The 18324-nt window shown below is 38.7% G+C and overlaps 1 protein-coding gene across 1 annotated transcript in view; it reads left to right on the top strand.

Moving 5' to 3' along the window:
* LOC109031553 (nose resistant to fluoxetine protein 6) overlaps positions 1-18324 on the top strand; it is a 39582-nt gene that overhangs the window by 13119 nt on the left and 8139 nt on the right. Inside the window, 6 exon segments of the mRNA XM_019043130.2 lie at positions 453-664; positions 6546-6757; positions 13456-13550; positions 15379-15447; positions 15450-15580; positions 16816-16976. Coding sequence (XP_018898675.2) covers positions 453-664; positions 6546-6757; positions 13456-13550; positions 15379-15447; positions 15450-15580; positions 16816-16976 — 880 coding nt within the window.

The raw sequence follows: 18324 nt of genomic DNA, 5'->3' as shown, positions 1-18324 counted from the left end.
TTTCTCTGACTCCATTTCTCTTTGCAATACAATGTATATAATATACGATATTAACATTTTTTTTTTTTTTTGGAATGTAATATTATCAATATATTTGCTGTTTTAAAATAGGTATTGTTCTGCTAAGAGTGAAACAATATTAATAATTTTAAAATAAAATTAAATTGCAGTTTTATTGTAGTTTAAAAATTGTTTTCTCATTAATTTCATGAAATTAAAAACGTAAGAATTTTTAAAACGTTCAAAAGCTTACTACTTGATGTTGCTTTCATCAGTATGAATATTTTATTGGCGGATTTGTGGGGTGGAGGGATGAAACACGACCACGATAATGTATCAAAGCTATCCGATTGATTTTGTAATTACATAAGTTATTAATTTTCATTGATTTTATTTTTTCACGGATTTGATATTTTGTTCAATGAATATTTTGTGTTCCTGTCTCTCCTCAGTGTGGGATGCCAGTGAAAAACATGGAGTGGGTCTATCTTCTGGTAACCGTTATCAGTTGGGGGATTTTGACGAATGCGTGGCTGTGACCAAGCCGATCGTGGCGCAATACTGTTTAGTTGAGATTTTCCTTAAAGTACCACAAGAATACAACACGGAAGACCCATTTGCACGGAGCTACGATCCCTTCATCTCAACATGGAGCAAACTTTATGTAAGTTTCATTTTACTCTGCCCAACTGATATTTTAACAAAACAGACCATTTTTTTTTATCAAGCGTTTTTCAGCATCGAATGAAAGATTGAATAAATTTTTTCCCGGGAATGCATCGAAGATATAAAGCAGTTATAGTTGGACCGCGTTTAACAGAAAGGAACCAAGCCACATCGGCCATTGCCAAAAACCGGGCAACTTAATTGTTTCCGACAGAACGTTTGCTTGGATTTTTTTTCACAATTTTAAGGAATTTGCCTCGCACAATGGAGAAAATTCATTGAAATTTGAACGAAAATCCGCACAAACGTTTTCATGTAAAACATTAAATTGCCCAGTCAAAGTTGGCGATAGCTGATGTGGCTTGGTTCCTTTCTATTAAAAGCGGTCTAGTTGAGATTTTGAGCTCGCCCACTCGGGAGAGCTCTTTGCGATCGATTTCTTTTAGCATTGGTAGTCTCCGTGGCGACAAATGGATGGTTCTCGTTGCCGTCGGAGGAACGGCCAAAATCCCATTGATTTCAAGGTCTAAAAGTTGAATTTTCGCGGGTTACAGTTTTCCTCCGTCGAACATTTCCGTTCCCTCATTCAACTGAGGATTAATTGTTCCTCGTTTGCTACACTAGAGAGCAGCACTTTCCAGTGGCCGAGTATATCATAGCATGTTGCTATGGTTTTATAGCAAATTACCTAATTGTATGTTATCATCCTCTTATCTTTTCAATGCAGTTTTTGTGTGCAGTTGTACTTGCAATTGTTATTATTTCTTAAAATAAAAAACATGGTGACCTCGACGTGATTTAATAATTTGTTCAATTAATTTTAAGTTACTAAGACTAAGATTGAGATTTGCGCATAATTAATGGATAATCCTTAAGATTGCCGTTATTGGTACCATAGAAGGTTAATTAACCTCAAAATAATTGCATGCTTGAGAGCTCGGTTGAGACTCGCATTGGGATCCTTTCAGAGTTTGTTTAAACCTCATATTAAGAATGCTTTAGGATTCGTTTGAGCCCCTCGCATTAAGAATGCTTGGGAGTTCGTTTGAGCCTCGCATTAAGAATGCTTGAGAGTTCGTTTGAGCCTCGCATTGAGTTTCTTTAGAGTTCGTTTTAACCTTAAAATACAGATGCATGAAGTGCTCTTTCGAGCTCCGTGCTATTTATAGTGCGCGAGGTGCTCCATTGAGCCACCGCATACATATAAAGGCGTGATGTGCTCCATTGAGCCACTCGCATACAAAGACTTGAAGTGGTCTTTCGAGCTCCACGCTAAAATTCAAGTGAGTTCCTTTTCCGCTCTTAGTGTATACCATAAGTATTGTGTAAGAATTATGGCAGAAACGTTCCTCCGAACCGTGCTCAATTATAGTTTCTTTGAACTCTGTGCCGATAAAAATTCAGAATTTCAGACTGCCAGCTTAACAAAGTATAACCTTAATTCAAGTTGGCGACTTGATTTAAAAAAAAAAAAAAATTAAAATTAAATCATATGGTTTCATTACATTGTTGACAAGTTAAGAAAAAGCTTATCAACGATGAAAGCCAGAAACAAAAATGCGATGGCAAAAATAGCCATTGCAACATTTGCCGCAAAATCACATTCATAAAAGGTAATTCCATTTCTCTCTCTTTATTTCTCTTTATTTATTGAAATGTGAAAATTTTGACTTATGAAATTACGTCATAACATTTTGCATCGGCATGTAACCTCTGATAATTGGGTAAAGATTCATTTAATACGTATACAATTTTAGAAAAAAGCATTAATAGTTGTTAATAGTTTCCCAAAGGCGAGCTCTCCAACACAGTAGTGTTGGAACCAGCAGCTTGTTTCTTTTAGGACTGACTCGTCACCATTGCCCCTAAAACACGATGATTAAAACAAAAACGATCCTTACAGCCATTTATATTGTTAATGTTACGTCATTTCAGTGTCATATTCGCCGTATAACTAATCTCAAGTTTTGAGAAATAACGGATTTCAATGGTACTTACAAGTAATGGAAGAGTTATCTTAGCGGATCTCGATATTTACATCTCGTTCATTGCAAAAAGGCATAACCACTTTTAGAGATGAACTATGTCACGGAAGTACCTCTATACTTCCTGAGGCATATAATAGGAAAAATATACGTAAATTTCTTTCTCCTCAGCCAAGCAATTACCTCACCATACTCCCATTCCGGCTGACAAACTTGGGTTTCATTATGTGTCCTCGAGGAGACTTTAACGCAGAAACAGAAAAGTGAGAGATTTTGTGACACCTCATTTTCCTCAAAATGTACGTTTGTTCCTTAGAGCGATGGTTCCAAATTTGATTTCTATCATAGGTAACAAGAAATGCCGACAACTTTCTTATAGCTGATGTTTTTAGACACTTATCTGGGGTTATGAATTGAATTTTTTGTGCAAGGTTAAGGTTGGGACAAAGTATATTGAAATGAGGTTTAAAAAATGCGTCTAAATTACAAGTGTGCGAACCTTAGACATCGAAGTGTAGAGAAGGGTTAATTTGTGGGGATAAAACTCATAAATCCTCAGTTCTTTTGCCGAAAAGTAATGGATTTTATACTTCCAGCCACCAAAAAGTGTTTGTATCTAAAGACATGTAAATAAGTCGTGCATGAGTGTTGTAAAGTTATTAAAAATCTTAGAAGTTCCCTTAATAAATGAGGATTTTTAAAACAGATAAATCATAGGTACATTTTTATCAATTAATTGTTAATCCATTAAAATTTATGAGATATCAGGGGTTTTATCAGGGGGAGTTTGATTTATTTTCATCTATCCAAAGAGAGAAAAAAAATTGAATTCACTAAAGGGGGAGATATAAATATAGAAGCGTTAGAATCACTGAGAGATACCAGAATTTTAAAAATAAATATGGTGGGATCAAATTTATAAAATAAAAACCCGCAACAACTTATGGGCGAAATATTGTGAGCTATGCAACATCCGGAAAATCATGGGAATATCTCCTTCGTCCACATTACTGGCAGTTTGACAAGGATTACAGGACGGCACGACGGTTTTCCCACTCTCACAGAGAGGATCAAAATTACAGTTGCAGATTTGTTTCATGAAGTATTTTAAAGGTCTGAAGTTATGATTGACAGGCAGGGCTATGCTACCGTGCTAAGGAAAAACGCCGTATGAGCCTTCAGGCGTTACCAAATTTCCTCTCGTAAATCACTAATTTTCGGGAAAATTTTTAAATATTTGTGTACTAATTTCTCAGATCATTTTGTTTGTAATTTGATCCGAAACTTCTGAAAATTTCAAGGAAAACTATTCATAATTTTCCTCAAAATAAACATTTTATCGAAGGAAATTTGGCATCTCTCGAACGTTCATACGGCGTTCTTTCGTAGCACGGCAGTATGAGACATGTTTGGTGGCATGCGGGCTGGATAACATATAGGATCTTGAATGGCACGGCATACTAAAACCTGGCTATCAAAATTAGCAAGTACGGACATGAGACAAGCTCCCCCCCCCCCCCCCCCCCATCGTCTTAGCCCAACAATTAAAGTCATTTTTCATAACTTCCAGGCTCAAAAATTGTTCAAAAGTAGGCTTTTTTGGGTAAATACCAGTGTGCAAATTAATAATATGTCGCTGATTTAGACTTATATAACAAAGTCAGATTTTTTTAATCACTCCAAAATATCCCGGCCTTTATGCGGGGCTATTTATTTCTCGTTAAAGATGTAAAAACGAAGACACTTGTTTACCAGTTGAGCATAAAAATGCTTGGTTGAGTAGTGCCGTAAATTAAAATGACGATAAAAATAGGAATCATGGTACTATACATTTATTAAACTTATCGGTGGCTCTAAGACGAGCCGAAAAGGTCTCCAGCTATACTCATTTCCTATATAAGTAATAGTTAATAAAATTTATAGTACCATGATTCCTATTTTTATCATCATTTTAGTTGAACATAACCTCACATCACACTGACAAGATTAAAGGCACGTTCATTTTTGAAAATTCAAAACCTCCTCTCGGCTGGCAATGTGCACGCAGTTGCGCAGTCACAGAGATAGTATTTTGCAACTCCACGATTTTGAATCAACAAAAATTCCACCATCGTTTTACTGATTCAACTGTCTTGAACGAAAATTTTTACTTTTCTCAGTTGCGTCATTCAATTGAAAGCAATTACCTCTCGCGCGACAGTAATAAGAACGCAAATAAACCAAGCTTCAACCCAATCATAGTTGGCGAAGCGCAAATTGAGTCTCCTGCACAGATATATCCACAATAGGATGAATTTCCTTCGTTTGCCGTAAACTTTCGTCATCCCAATCTAGCATAGTCTCTGTTAAGCGAGGAAGTTGCGTGACAATACACAACTGCCATTCCAACTCCAGTCACCTGCCGGATATCGATGTCATCAACATGAGAACAATCGAAAGTGTATACTTTATTTTGTTCATCTCTCGATAAAGTTCTTTCAGGAGAATAGTCCATACATGCCCGTGAATGGCTTTAGTTGTCAATTGAATAATAATTAAGAATGCACACGTGAACACAAGCGTGGATGGATTAAAAAAGCTCACAAGGAGGAAGATTAAAAAGGAGATTGAAAATGATATTAAAAACGAGATCATGAAGGAGCTCAACCTCAAGATTAAAAATGAGCGAATTTCGATTTTAAGACTGATTCAAAATGCTGGTTTACAAAGATTCAAGACTGAGCAAGGAAAACTTACATACAAATGTAGATTTCATGTTTCGATTCAAAGCCCTGACCATTTATCCTCATACGATGTCCACCGGTGTTGACGAAGAGTGAATCACAAATCAATCGTGCCGTGCGTTGGAAAAAAATAGGACGTCTTATTATTCCGTTACTTGCAATGCACGAGGAAAATATTGTCAAAACTGATGAAACACGGCGTGTAAACATATTATTTATTCTAAAGGTGCATTAAAAAAATGAGCTCATACAGTTGTTGCGATAAATTTAAGCAGCGGGAAACATTTTACGCAGTATGCCAGATGTTGATACATGTTTTTTCTCGCGTGAAAGGATGAGAACAAGTTGCGATCCATGATTTCTTCATGTATTTCGATAGATTTAAGGTCGATCTGCGTTATTAAATGTTATTTTTCTATAGTGGAAACAATTGCTCAAGCGATGACAGAAAGTGAGTTGCACTAACTTTCTGGAGTGTTAAAATCTGCGCAATAACTCATAAAATAATGTTTGTATTTGAACGCTGAAGCTGTTAATTTTACGTCATAAGGATGTAATGTATCACGGGTTGAGCGTTACCGCACACATTTTAAACATACTATTTTAGTGAATAAAACGCCTACGAGTTGTAATAATTTTAGGAAAAAGCAAAATTTTGGGGTCTCACATATACGCAAATGAGAGAAACCCACGAGCGCAAACGTCTTTTTAGTGCTTTTGCGCCGCAATTTCTTTGCATTTGCGCTTTTGGGACTCGCCGTCCACAAATAGGATATTCCTTAATTTCCTCCTTATCTTCTTTACCTGTAGCTTTGTCGGTCAATTTCAATAATCAACCCGCTGATAGAAATCAAAATTTGAAACTAAACGGAACCACTGCACTCACTATTGGGTAACACGAAATCTCTTACTTTCCTTATTCTGCGTTAAAGTCTCCAAGAGTAATCAAGGAACCAAAGATTGCCTATAGTTTTTGTTCCACTCGATCGGTGCTTAAAACACATGTTGAGGTTGAACTCAAAACTTCCTGTGACGTAAACCGCTTTCTACTCCTTTAAGGAGGATACCAATGACGTGTCACTTTGATTCCACACCTTGTGCTCGCATTTACTTCCGTGTTTGCATTCGTTTCGCGGATTAGGAAGCAGCTGACTTTGCATTCTGATTTCAGTACGGCGGGGCTCCGATCAAGCAGAAGCTGAACGAGATCCGGTGGGCGCTGTGTTTGCCGGCCTCTTGTTCCGCCGACGACGTGAGCAAACACCTCAACGAGTTCTTGCGCCTCAACAACCGGACCGAACTCACCGTCTCGGTCAGCCCCCGGCTCTGCACCACCCTCGACCGACCCGCCGACAAAATTCAAGTCGAGGATATCGTCTTCCTGTAAGTCTCCCCTCTTACCAGGACTTCTTTTTCAGTGTGTGGTGTGCTTTGCGATGTATCGATGGTAACGTAGCATCCCGTCCATGATATTGGACGCCATGATCACCTATGTAATGTTTGGTTGCTCATCACGTCCAAGATCTTGGACTCCATGCTCACTTTAATGAGGAATAATTTTTTAGAAAAACGAAGTTAGCATAGCGTCCAAAATTGTGGGATGCAGGTATTCTCTGACAACACTCAAGCAAATAGTCCAAAAATTTATGAAGACAATTTTTGTGGATTATAGACGAAAAAATGTGTTTCCGTAAAAAATTGTGCATTGGTTAGGTTAAGTTTAAGTTAGTTCAAGTTAGATTAGATAAGAGAAGTAGACGATGTTTTATCATGATGACCTTTAAAAGGTCTACAAAAGGTTTAAAGGTCTTGGTAAGGGGTTTAAGGGGGTTTTAAAGGGTAGAAATGTCTACTTGCTATTGGACTCGATGGTCAAGCAAAGAAGTGAGAAGTTTATCTATGAGTATGGAGTCCAAGATCTTGGACGATATGAGCAGGCAAGTATATCAAGGGTGAGCATGGAGTCCAATATCATGGACGCGATGCTACATAATCGCTGTCATTTAAACCTATGGAAAAAAATCGATAAGCAGGGTGTTCGCAACGTGTACCTTAATCGATTCTTTACCGTAGCTTATTCAAATTGGGAAATATCGATAATCGATCATTCACGCCTCGCCACTGTTCTTTTCCATCGGCAAAAAGAATCGTTGGAAACATTTTTCCAAATTTTAAACCAATGGAAAAGGATCGATAAACAGGGTGTTCGCAACGAACACTTTAATAATCGATTCTCTGCCGTAGCTTTAAATTGGGGTACATCGATTCTTAAAAAAAAAAAAAAAAAAAAAAAAAAAAAAAAAAAAGTAAAAATCAAGTCTTAGGAAACCCTTTTTGGATGTAGGCCTGTTGCAAACTGCAATTAGAGCAAAAGAAAAGTTGTTTCCGAGAGGAAGCGGCTAAAAAATCACGATGAGCATACCGAGCAAGTCTGAAATACACTCCTGACTTCACATCGGCATGAGAAATGTGCGTTTTTTTCAGCTTTCCACTCCAAAAAAGATATTACCGCAAGAGGTGAATATTTACTAAAAAAAAAAAATTCACCTACTAAGTAATATTCAATAGACGGTCAAGTTAAGAATTTTAAGACTTTTTTGTGAATTTTCAAGAACAAAACTGCCGAGTGCTCTGCCGTTAGGAGTCAAAACATCGTCACCTTCCGGCCAAAGTACCACAAGCGCCGTGTGACGTTTAAAAATTTTCGCCGCCATCTTATTTTTTAACAGAAACATTTGTCAGCGAAGCTGTCCAAAACTTTTACTGAATTTTCTTTGTGCTGCCGATAAAATTCATTGAAATTTTCGAAAAATTTTTCTGTTAAAAAATAAAATGGAGGCGGAAATTTTTAAACGTCATGGCACTAGTGATACTTTGGCCGGAAGTTGACGACATGGCTACCAGCGTATCGTGCTTTGAAGACTTTCTTGGAATAATTTCAGCAATCATCATTGATATTGTGATACGCAGTAATTCTAATGGCGAAGAGTATAAAAATGTAACGAAAAATGAATGAAAAGGTGCTGAAATCTGGAAAACAAATGGTAATTAAAAAATTTTAATTAAAACCAGTTATTTCATGCGACGTATTGGCTCTACATATGAATGAAATATAGAGGCACTTTCATTATCGCATCAATCGTTTACGCACATAATGAGGCAACAAATTCTCATGGATAAAATCTTTAACGGGATGTTCTCTCATCTTCGCCATTCTGAAGACTCTGAAAATCTTTCGCTTAAAACACTCTGCCTGGGTTCAACGATCAAATTACTATGGGCCCATCAAACTGAATTGGCCAGTTCATTTGCATATTTTTTGCTGGATTTTGTGTTTTTTATTCTCCTCGTTTCCTTGTACATATTCTTCGTCGGCTGGAAAAATCATCTCAGCGTCCTGGAATGTGACCAAAGCTTGCTCAGACGCTACTCAGTGGGCAATTAAATGTTTGAGGAAAATTTTAAAAACTGAACAAAGCATGGGGATAGCAGACGAGAGTTTGAATTTATACATGGTGGCAATTTTTTTAATACCTCGGATTATTGAAATGGTTTTAAAGTTTTATTTCACACACATGCGGCTTTTGAATAACCTGTGCCTTACTTACATTGCGTCATACTTACGCTATGATTACTATTCAATTTTTTTTTTTTAATAAAAAAAAAAAAAAAAAAAAAAAAAAAAAAGCAGCGATAATGGTTGATCATAAATATTGTGTTCATTCTCACAGGAGAGAGTTTGAGGACACTTCCTGTGCTATTTCTTGAAGAAACTCTTCCACTCCGACTTGTCCAAAATATTCATGTTTTTTAAGTGTTATGAGAAGAAAAAATCAGTCATACCCATTTTTACTCGAGAAACGCTCGGTGGTCTCCTTGTAAAATTAAAATTTGCCACTAGGAATTTGGCCACCACATCATTACTACCTATAAACCTTCTGACCCCCAAATTTTCATTCTTCAGCACAGTTCGTTATAACGTTCTACAGAGCTGATTTCTATGATTTTTTCGGCTGTAGACAGGTGATAGTCCCTAGATGAGCCACTTTTATTCAAATTTTTTTTAATATGACCCATGTTCTTTTGTTTTACGCGACACACTTGTGAATTCTCTCATTCAAACAATTTAAATGTTCATCATTTGTTACACCTCGTTCTAAAGCTTTATGAAGCCAAGTTTCATGATTTTTGCGAATATGAACAAAAGACAGTCCCTATAAATGAACTCGCTCTATTTAGATTACCTCATGAGGGCCTTGGAAAGCGCGTAGCGCCCTTCTAAGGGTTGGACCGCATAGCAGCCATGGGGTACCCCTAGTACAAACGTTGACAAACCTTTGGAGAACCTTGTAAACAACAAATACGCTACAGACGCAGTAGATAATCTACTAGAGAGGAGGGGCTCTTTGCAGTTGTGCTTTGCGAGGAATCGATTGCTCTGCCGTTTGAACCTATGGAAAAAGGATCGATTTTTAGAGAATAAATTAAAAATCGATTCTTTACAATAGCTTTAAATGGGGTATTATCGATACACTGGAAATAAACTCCGGCCAAGGAAGCCGTACTTACGGGCTATATAGACATACCGTCCGCGTTCCGGGCGTAGCACCCAGAGCAATCGAAGCTACGCCCCTAGCACCTGGAAGTTTCGGCCTCTGAGCCCGGAACGGACGGTATGTCTTCATAGCCCGTAACTTTTTTTATTTCAGTGTACATGGAGAAAAAAACCTCGTGCGTGGGACCCGAAGTTTAGGTCATATGGATCTCTGACGTTTTCGGATTGAGCATCTGAATACTTTAGGTCTAGCTGCCAAGGTTCGGATCACACATCTTAAACTCCAGTTCTTACATCTGAAGTATTTCAGATGTGAACTTCAGATGTGAGAACCGAAGTTTCTCGGATGTGAGGACCGAAGTACTTCAGATGTAAGAACTAAAATTTCAGATGTGTGATTCAAACTTCAGCAGCTGGACCTACGGTGTTCAGATGCTCAATCCAAAAACTTCAGAGATCCATATGACCTAAACTTCGGGTCCCACGAACGAAGTTTTTTTCTCCGTGTAGGTATGACTCACACCTCGCCAGTGGCTCTTTGTCGTGCTCGCAAAGGCCTGCATCGGGGCGGCTGAAACGGCGGGTCGGTAGGCGGTAGGTGCAAATTGCAAAGGGCATTGACTCGGAGCCAGGAGGCGTGCGTCGCTGCAATTTCATCGGGGGCTCCAACGGAAGACGCTTGCCAGAATGCCGCTGACCTTCAGCGCTGCCGCCGCCGCCGCTTCAAGCTCCAGTGTGCCTATGCGTGCGCTCGTAAATTCGATGTAAATAAAACGCGGCTACTTCCCTCCATTGTTGACTGCTCTGCCAATTATTCGCAATATCCGCCGAGGGGTTCCGCAGCTTCGCGTGGAGTTGCGCAGACGAGAGTTGCCGATGACGTCCCATGCACGTGCCATTAAGTCAGGCCAAATTCTACAATACCAGTTCTGACCTCTCCATAAAAGCACCTATCTACATATGGGAACTAATAGGGCCTCCGATGTTTCGCAAATAAACCAGAAATACGTTTTGACATGAGTCTGACAGACTTGGATGCATGTTCTAGCTCCTCGGAAGGGAAGTTATAAATAAACACATACATGCGATATCTTAGAGCTCCTCTCATATGCCAGCTGGAGTCGTGTTGGGGATCAAAGGGAGGTGAGGGGGAGAACGAGAGAGAGTGAGAGAGGGGGAGAGAGAGAGAGAGAGAGAGAGAGTCCTGAAAAGATTTACAAGCAGGCGCTGATGAAGAGTAACAAGAGGAGGAAAAATGAGAAGAGGAACAAAAGAGGAACAAAAATACGAGTAAAAAGGCATTTTCCTTAAATTCCTCTCTCTCTCTCTTTCCCTCCTTCTTCCTTTTCCTTCTCTTCTCTTCTTACTCATTTCCTTCCTCATCTTTTCATTTTCTTCTTCTCTGCACTCATTCTCTTCCTATTCGATTTCAATTTCGTTGTCAGCTCTTGCTTTTCGTCTTCGACTTCTCTGTCTTCATTTTCATTTTCCTCTTTGTCTTCATTTTCATTTTCTCTTTGTCTTCATTTTCATTTTCGTCTACGGCGTCGTCATCATCTTCATATTCATCTTCATTTTCATTTTCATTTTCATCCTCCCTCCTCTTCCACTTCATCGTGTCCTCTACTGCCTCTCCTCCTTCCTCTCCCTCTCTTCCTTCGACTGATTTCTAAATCGTACTATTTGACGTATAATAAAACCGCAATATTTTTTGGGGGAATATTTGGCGAAATTCAAATGCTTATACGACCTCAAACGTCACCCGCAAAGGTAACCGACGCCCAATCGCGTAGGATCAGTAGCTAGGCGTGAATGATCAACTATCGATAATTCCCCATTTGAAGCTATGTAGCAAGAATCAATTATAAATGTGTTCATTGCGAACACTATATTTATCGATCCTTTTCCATATGTTTAAATGGCAGATCAATCGATACATTGCATAGCACTCCACGCCACTGAGTATAGGATATATGCGATTCATTTGCACTGACGCCGATTTCAGATGAAAGAGTTCTGGATTCTATTCCAGAACACTCGAGTCAGTAGAAGGAAAAATTGGAGGGTAGGTAATTGATTAAAACGTGGCATTGCATGTTGTTGGTTTATGAATCTTCGAGAGAAGACAGATGCGCGGTAAAGCGGAAAGAGAACAATTAAAACTCGGTGGGGCTAGCATTGCTAATTGTTGCTGCGATAAACGGATTCGACCAGTGCCAACAGCTTTATTCCAGATGAGGTAATTAACAGCAATGCCAAGGTCAGTCTTTTTTCGCGTTTGAGATCAGATGGAACCTAGATGAACTGTTCTCCGCTTTTCCGCTCTACATTTTCGGAAACAGAGTTAAATGCCATTACATGCGATATATCGACTGATCTGCCATTTAAACCTGCGGAAAAGGATCGATAAACAGGTTGTTTGCATCGAATGCCTTGATAATCGATTCTTTACCATAGCTTCAAATGGGGAAATATCGATAATCGATCATTCACGCCTCGCCATGCTATATGAGCGGGCTTTGTCACAGAGGCTTACCGAGAAAGCGTTGATTTATAATTAAAAAAGTCAGCATTTCTGAGTGGTGAGAAAAGTTTTGTTTACTTTCCTAAGAAATTTAGACTCCATTCCACGAATTTTCCTTTCGATGAGAGCAGCTCTTCGGTGAATTTTCTCCAAAAACCAGTTACAGTCAGGGACATTCTTTATGGAAAATACATTCCAGTGTCTGGGGCGTACTGAAATTAATAACATCTGGACTGCTCTGCAACAGTCCATCCAAGGCGAAAGAAAAAAAATCCAAGAATCTACGAAAATATATGCACTCCAGCGTCCTGCCGATGAAACTTGAACTTATAGGGTCTTCGAATTCGCAAAGAAATAGGAACACCAAACTTTTTGTTGTGGGTGATCGAAGTTTTTGGTCATAGAACCCAAACTTCGGCTATTATATCCGAGTGATTCGGTAGTAAATATTCGCATGAATCTTGCTGAAGCTCACAAAAACTAGGATTACATCCCTGCACCGCAGTTTTGTTTCTGTGACCCAACATTTTTGGAACAGGAACTTTCGTGTTCCATAAAAACTGAAATTTTTTCTTCGTGAGAAAAAGCTACTCTCGAAAAAGAAAGGTATTAAAATAAATCTGTGTTCATTCATGAATTTTTGAAAATATACATATAATTAAGAAGTATAAACAATTCAAAATAATTTATAGATTGCTTTGAAATGTTTAGGAGTTGCTTTCATGTACATCAACTTCCTATGCCACAACTTATAAAATAGTTATTTTTGAGAGGCCCTTTTAGACTTTGACGTGATAATTATTATGTCTCATTTTTTTCTAAAAATTCCATGAGATTTGCGATCAAAAGCACCTTTAAAAATTTGTAATACCAATGCACCTATAGGTTTCGTCGATATATCTCAAATATGAACTGCCTAGAGGCCATAATTTTACATCGTTTTCGTGATAATGTAGATATATGTTTGTATTCAAATTTACTTTATTTACTTTTTATTTCTAGGTCACTTGCAGTGTTTCTGGTCATTTTGGCAATTGTCGGAACAGCATTAGACTTCGTTGTCTTTAGGGATATTGAAAATTGGGATTGGAATATCGGTGAGACATTTACCCATAGATTTTTTTTACATAACGTCATTTCTATTTTGTAGATAATTTTTACATGTAATTTTTTCTTCTCTATGTCGAAATTCGATTTTCTGCTAGTTTACCTATATTAAACTTGTCATTTCCCATCGCATTTCTCCTCTTCTCATCCTCTTTATTCCCGTCTCTTCCTCGTCATTTACAATGAGTTCATCTCAGAACATGGCAAAGCAACCACTGTCCGAACGTCCACAGAATACGCGCCGAAAAACTGAACATTGACTTCATAGCATTTCCTCATAAAGAATTTCTTACGAAAATATTGAAAGAATAAGTTACCAAAGATTTTGAACTAAACCAAAGTTACAACTATGCTTTGCAGTTCAAAAAACGCCATAAAAAGTTTTGAATCTGTCATGCTCGGTGCTCAAAATGTTAACTTCATTGCATGATTCTATGTTTTAGTCTTGTGCTGAAATATAAATTAATAAAAATACACGTAACTTACCACCTTGAGAGGCTAGCAATATCCGTAAATTCTTCAAATATACCGAATTTTTAAGCAAACTTGACACTACTTAATATTTGCCTCTAGCAACTTTTTCACAGACGACCACAAATTACGCTCAATTCCCTCTCAGACGCAACTCCCGGGAATTCGATTTTAATAAATTACACACATACATGCATACGCACTGCACCAGACAACCTATTCATATTAGTTAACAGATAGAGGTAATACCCGTCTGAAACTCATGCATGGGTCAATGTGCCATCTACTAGTCCACTATCCATAATTGAACGAGAAAAATTTTCAGACTCTGAGAATATTTTCTTACTTTATCGCTGTTGAGGACTGTTATTATTTCAACCTGGGGAAAATATTCATGCAGTAATGCATTTTGTTCGGCATATAATTGCCCCTAGTTGGCTGGTAAGTTAATGGTGCGAAATTTCTGAATTTTTTTTCCAGCTGGTTCTGTCGAAAATTTGAGAATTCTTTGATATCTCTTGGAAATATTTCAGTGAAAAACACTCGAACGTATGAGCTTTATTTTGAAAATTACTTGAGTTGCATTTTAAGAATTCACGTCTAACAACGCTTTATTAAATTTCAAAATCATGAGTTGAAAATCGTTGACTCCGCAAGATTAAATATTAGAGCCTGACACAAAGCGGAGCGGCGACGCACAGGCGCCTACAAACCTAACAGGGATACTTCACGCATTGCGCAACGCGTGAAGTATCTCTGTTAGGTTTGTAGGCGCTAATGCGCGTCTCGCGCTCTCTGCCCGCCCGCCGCGCCGCAGCGTGCCACGGCGTCTGAAGCAACTATTTCACACCAGAGGTATTGCACAGTATCATAAGAAATTGAAGGCGCTCCAACAGATTAAGAATGACAGGCATCCTTCAAAAGTACGGGACATTCCTTGCAAAATAAATCAAGATACTACGGCACAAAAAGAGAGCGGTGGTCCAAAAACTAACTAAGTCCTAGTATCCGTATTTAGTAACGTTTAGCATAAACTTTATCGTCTGGCTGTTGCTTAATCGCCATCGGCTATAAAAGGCTAAAAGAAATTGTACAGCCGGCTACAGAAGCTATTGGAAATCTTACAGCCGGCTTTAGGTCTATGGTATTTTGGAACACAGATTCTACTGCCAATTTTTACCAGGGAAAAACAGTCTGTTTTCATGTTAAATCTAATACAGAGTCAACGTTGAATCTCTTTTTCAGTCAAAATTGACTAAATTTTGATTTATTTGTCTCTAAATTTACTCTGAAGTACATTGACATTTTACACAAGTACCGTGTTTTTAATGCTATTTTTGTTGACAGAGAGCCGTGTGACGAACTGCATAATGTGTTTCTCGATGCGACGGGCGCTGCAAAGTCTAACTTCCCGGGGAGCGTCATCAAGGGCATGGACTTCGCGCCACTGAACGGAATGACAGCCATGTCCATGCTTCTCATCATCATCGGCCACCGCTGGAGTTTCCGTCTTCCGGGCCCGCTTCAGAACTACGAAGAGAACGAATCCGTAAGTCCGTTTCCGATCAACCTATCCGAATCAACCTAGCAGTCTGATTAAAGTTTGAGTTAAAATTTATAGACAAATCTATAGGCAAAGAAGACTTAATGGACATGGAGAGGCCCTCACTGGTTAAAAAAAAAACCCTTGGTTCAAGAGTGCAGTCTCTTGTCGCCGGATTTAAGAGTCTGGACTCTTGTTTCAAGCGGATTTTGAATTGAATCGATGCAAAATCTGCTTGAAACAAGAGTTCAAGACTCTTAAATCTGGCGACAGGAAACTGCACTCTCAAGTCCATAATGCATCCGATGCAAGAAGATCGCTCCATATCCTTTTTGTCCTATTTGTCTATCATTTTGTCCATCAATTTCAACAAACAGCCCGCAGGAACTTATTCACTCACAATCAGTTCAACAACCTTACCAGTTGGACCGGAAGTAGCCTCAAATACTGGAAGAACGCCGTATGAGTGTTTAGACGTTGCCAATTTCCTTCGATAAAATATGCATTTTTCGGGAATTCTGTAAACATTGCTTGAAATTTTTTTTGGAGAATTTTATTCCCCACCAGATCTAAATCAACTGAACATTTCAAGAGGAAATATTCACAATTTTCCTTAAGAATAAATATTTGGCTGAGGAAATTCAGCATCTCTCGGATGTTAATACGGCGTTTTTCCTTAGCACGGCAGAATAGGTCTATCGCACGTTTTTGCTGAGCGGAAATAGTTGCAGAGTACGGCTTAAATCTCACGATGAACACATTTAGTAGTGTGAACTTAACTCCTGATGGATAGGCAACTAAACTAACTGTAAGATCAAGCAAGGAGTATCGCGCAAAGAGGAAGGCGCCTCAAGCTCGTGCTCTTAAAGTTATCTCTCTGCGCGATCTTCATCGTGCCGAAACGGACTGTTGAGCTTTGCCGAGAAAGCACGCGAGCCGTTTGCAGATTGCCACCGATTTCGAATATCTTGCGACCAGTGGAAAGTAAAATTAAATGTTTTGTCAATTAATGTTTGAGCGTTGTTCAGTAAGAGAAAAATGTAGAGTAAATAACTCCTTTTTAGGGGCTCCAACGTCTCACCAAGTGGACGAATGATCCCCCGCCCCCTCTCTAAGTAAAGTTGTGTCGTCTCATGCTACTACTCCTGGCTACAGAGCAGATACATTTTTACTCTCTTTTAAATATTATCTTAAAAATACACAGAAGTTAAGTCAATAATCCATTTTTTCTCACTTCACAGGTGTACTATGAGTATTTGATATCGATCTTTACGTCACACGTAGACTTGCTGGTCGATACTTTTTTCACCGTCAGCGGACTTCTGATGGTTTACATCATTATGGATCGGCTGAGTTCTCAGAGCATCAGTTTCTGGAAGATCGTTTTCTTCAGATACATTAGGTAATGGAATGGGCCTGTTGCAAACTTTTGCTAGAGCAAAACTAAGAAATGTTTCTTATAGATAATGCCTCAAAAATCACGATGAGCGCATCGGCAAACTCTGAAATGCACTCATAACTTCACAATCTGCGTAAGAAATTTGCGGTTTTTTGAGCTTCCCGCTTCAAAAACGATACTACGGCACAGGTGAACATTTTGTAAGAGGAGTCGTTCCATCGTCGGCAATAATCATCATAGCCGACGCCAATCCGCCAAAACACATTTGATGGGACGAGATAACACCTGAACTGGATTAGACCAGATAACAATCGGTGTGTTAACGTTCATATTTTCCACGCCCGAATTGATTGACCTTGAACTCTCCTTGAATTACGCGCGGAACTGCGTGCAAGCGTCGGCCATGATGAATATCGCCGACGATGGAGCGACTCCTCTAACAAAATGTTCACCTGTGCCGTAGTATCGTTTTTGAAGCCGGAAGCTTAAAAAAACGCAAATTTCTTACGCAGATTGTGAAGTTATGAGTGCTTTTCAGACTTTGCCGACGCGCTCATCGTGATTTTTGAGGCATTATCTACAGGAAACAACTCTTATTTTTGCTCTAGCAAAAGTTTGCAACAGGCCCATTTTCACTCTTTATTACCGTCACTGGGCAGGGCATTTAAATAGAATGGAATGGGTAAATTACCGCTCAAAACTGTAAAAAAAAAGGTTGCCGTCCACGATTTTCAAGAATCTCTTGGCTCTGATGTTTTGGCCTCAGGAGCCTCTCTCTGGAAAATTTGGATGTTAGACTCGTGATTAAAATTGTTCTTAACCGTGTCGCTAGCCCAAAATCCGATCTGGTCGCAAACACCTATTATCCTCATTGAGACAGACGTTGAGTTTAGAAAAATCCACATCTAGCCGCGAAAATCTGATCTAAATTATAGCAAAAGTGTCCACCAAAAATCATCCTCTTTAATTTATGCACTCTCATTTTCGCCGTTTTCGCCTGGATGAAGTTAATGCTTTTTACATCTCTATTTTAAAGGCACTAAAAATAAAAATGGAGGCAAATATGAAAGGTAAGTAATCTACGACTGACATCCTCATTGGTCCTTTTTTTCTCCTCCCCCTCACTTATCTCTTTATCTCAGATAATGAATATTCAGTTAAAAAATATCATTATTAAGAGGAAGAAGAGGGTGTGTAAAAGAAACATCGGATATGAGTTGTATTGCTGGCTATTTGAAATTTAATTTAACCGGCGGATTTTTAAGTCTACCTTCGCATGTTTTCAATTTTTTATGGTATACTTCAAAGTTTGCTTATTATTATGCTAGTAATACCAGTGGCGTGGCGTGCT

Source organism: Bemisia tabaci, chromosome 4 (genome assembly GCF_918797505.1).
Source record: "Bemisia tabaci chromosome 4, PGI_BMITA_v3".
Taxonomy (NCBI): domain Eukaryota; kingdom Metazoa; phylum Arthropoda; class Insecta; order Hemiptera; family Aleyrodidae; genus Bemisia; species Bemisia tabaci.
This window is presented reverse-complemented; position numbering and strand designations above follow the sequence as displayed.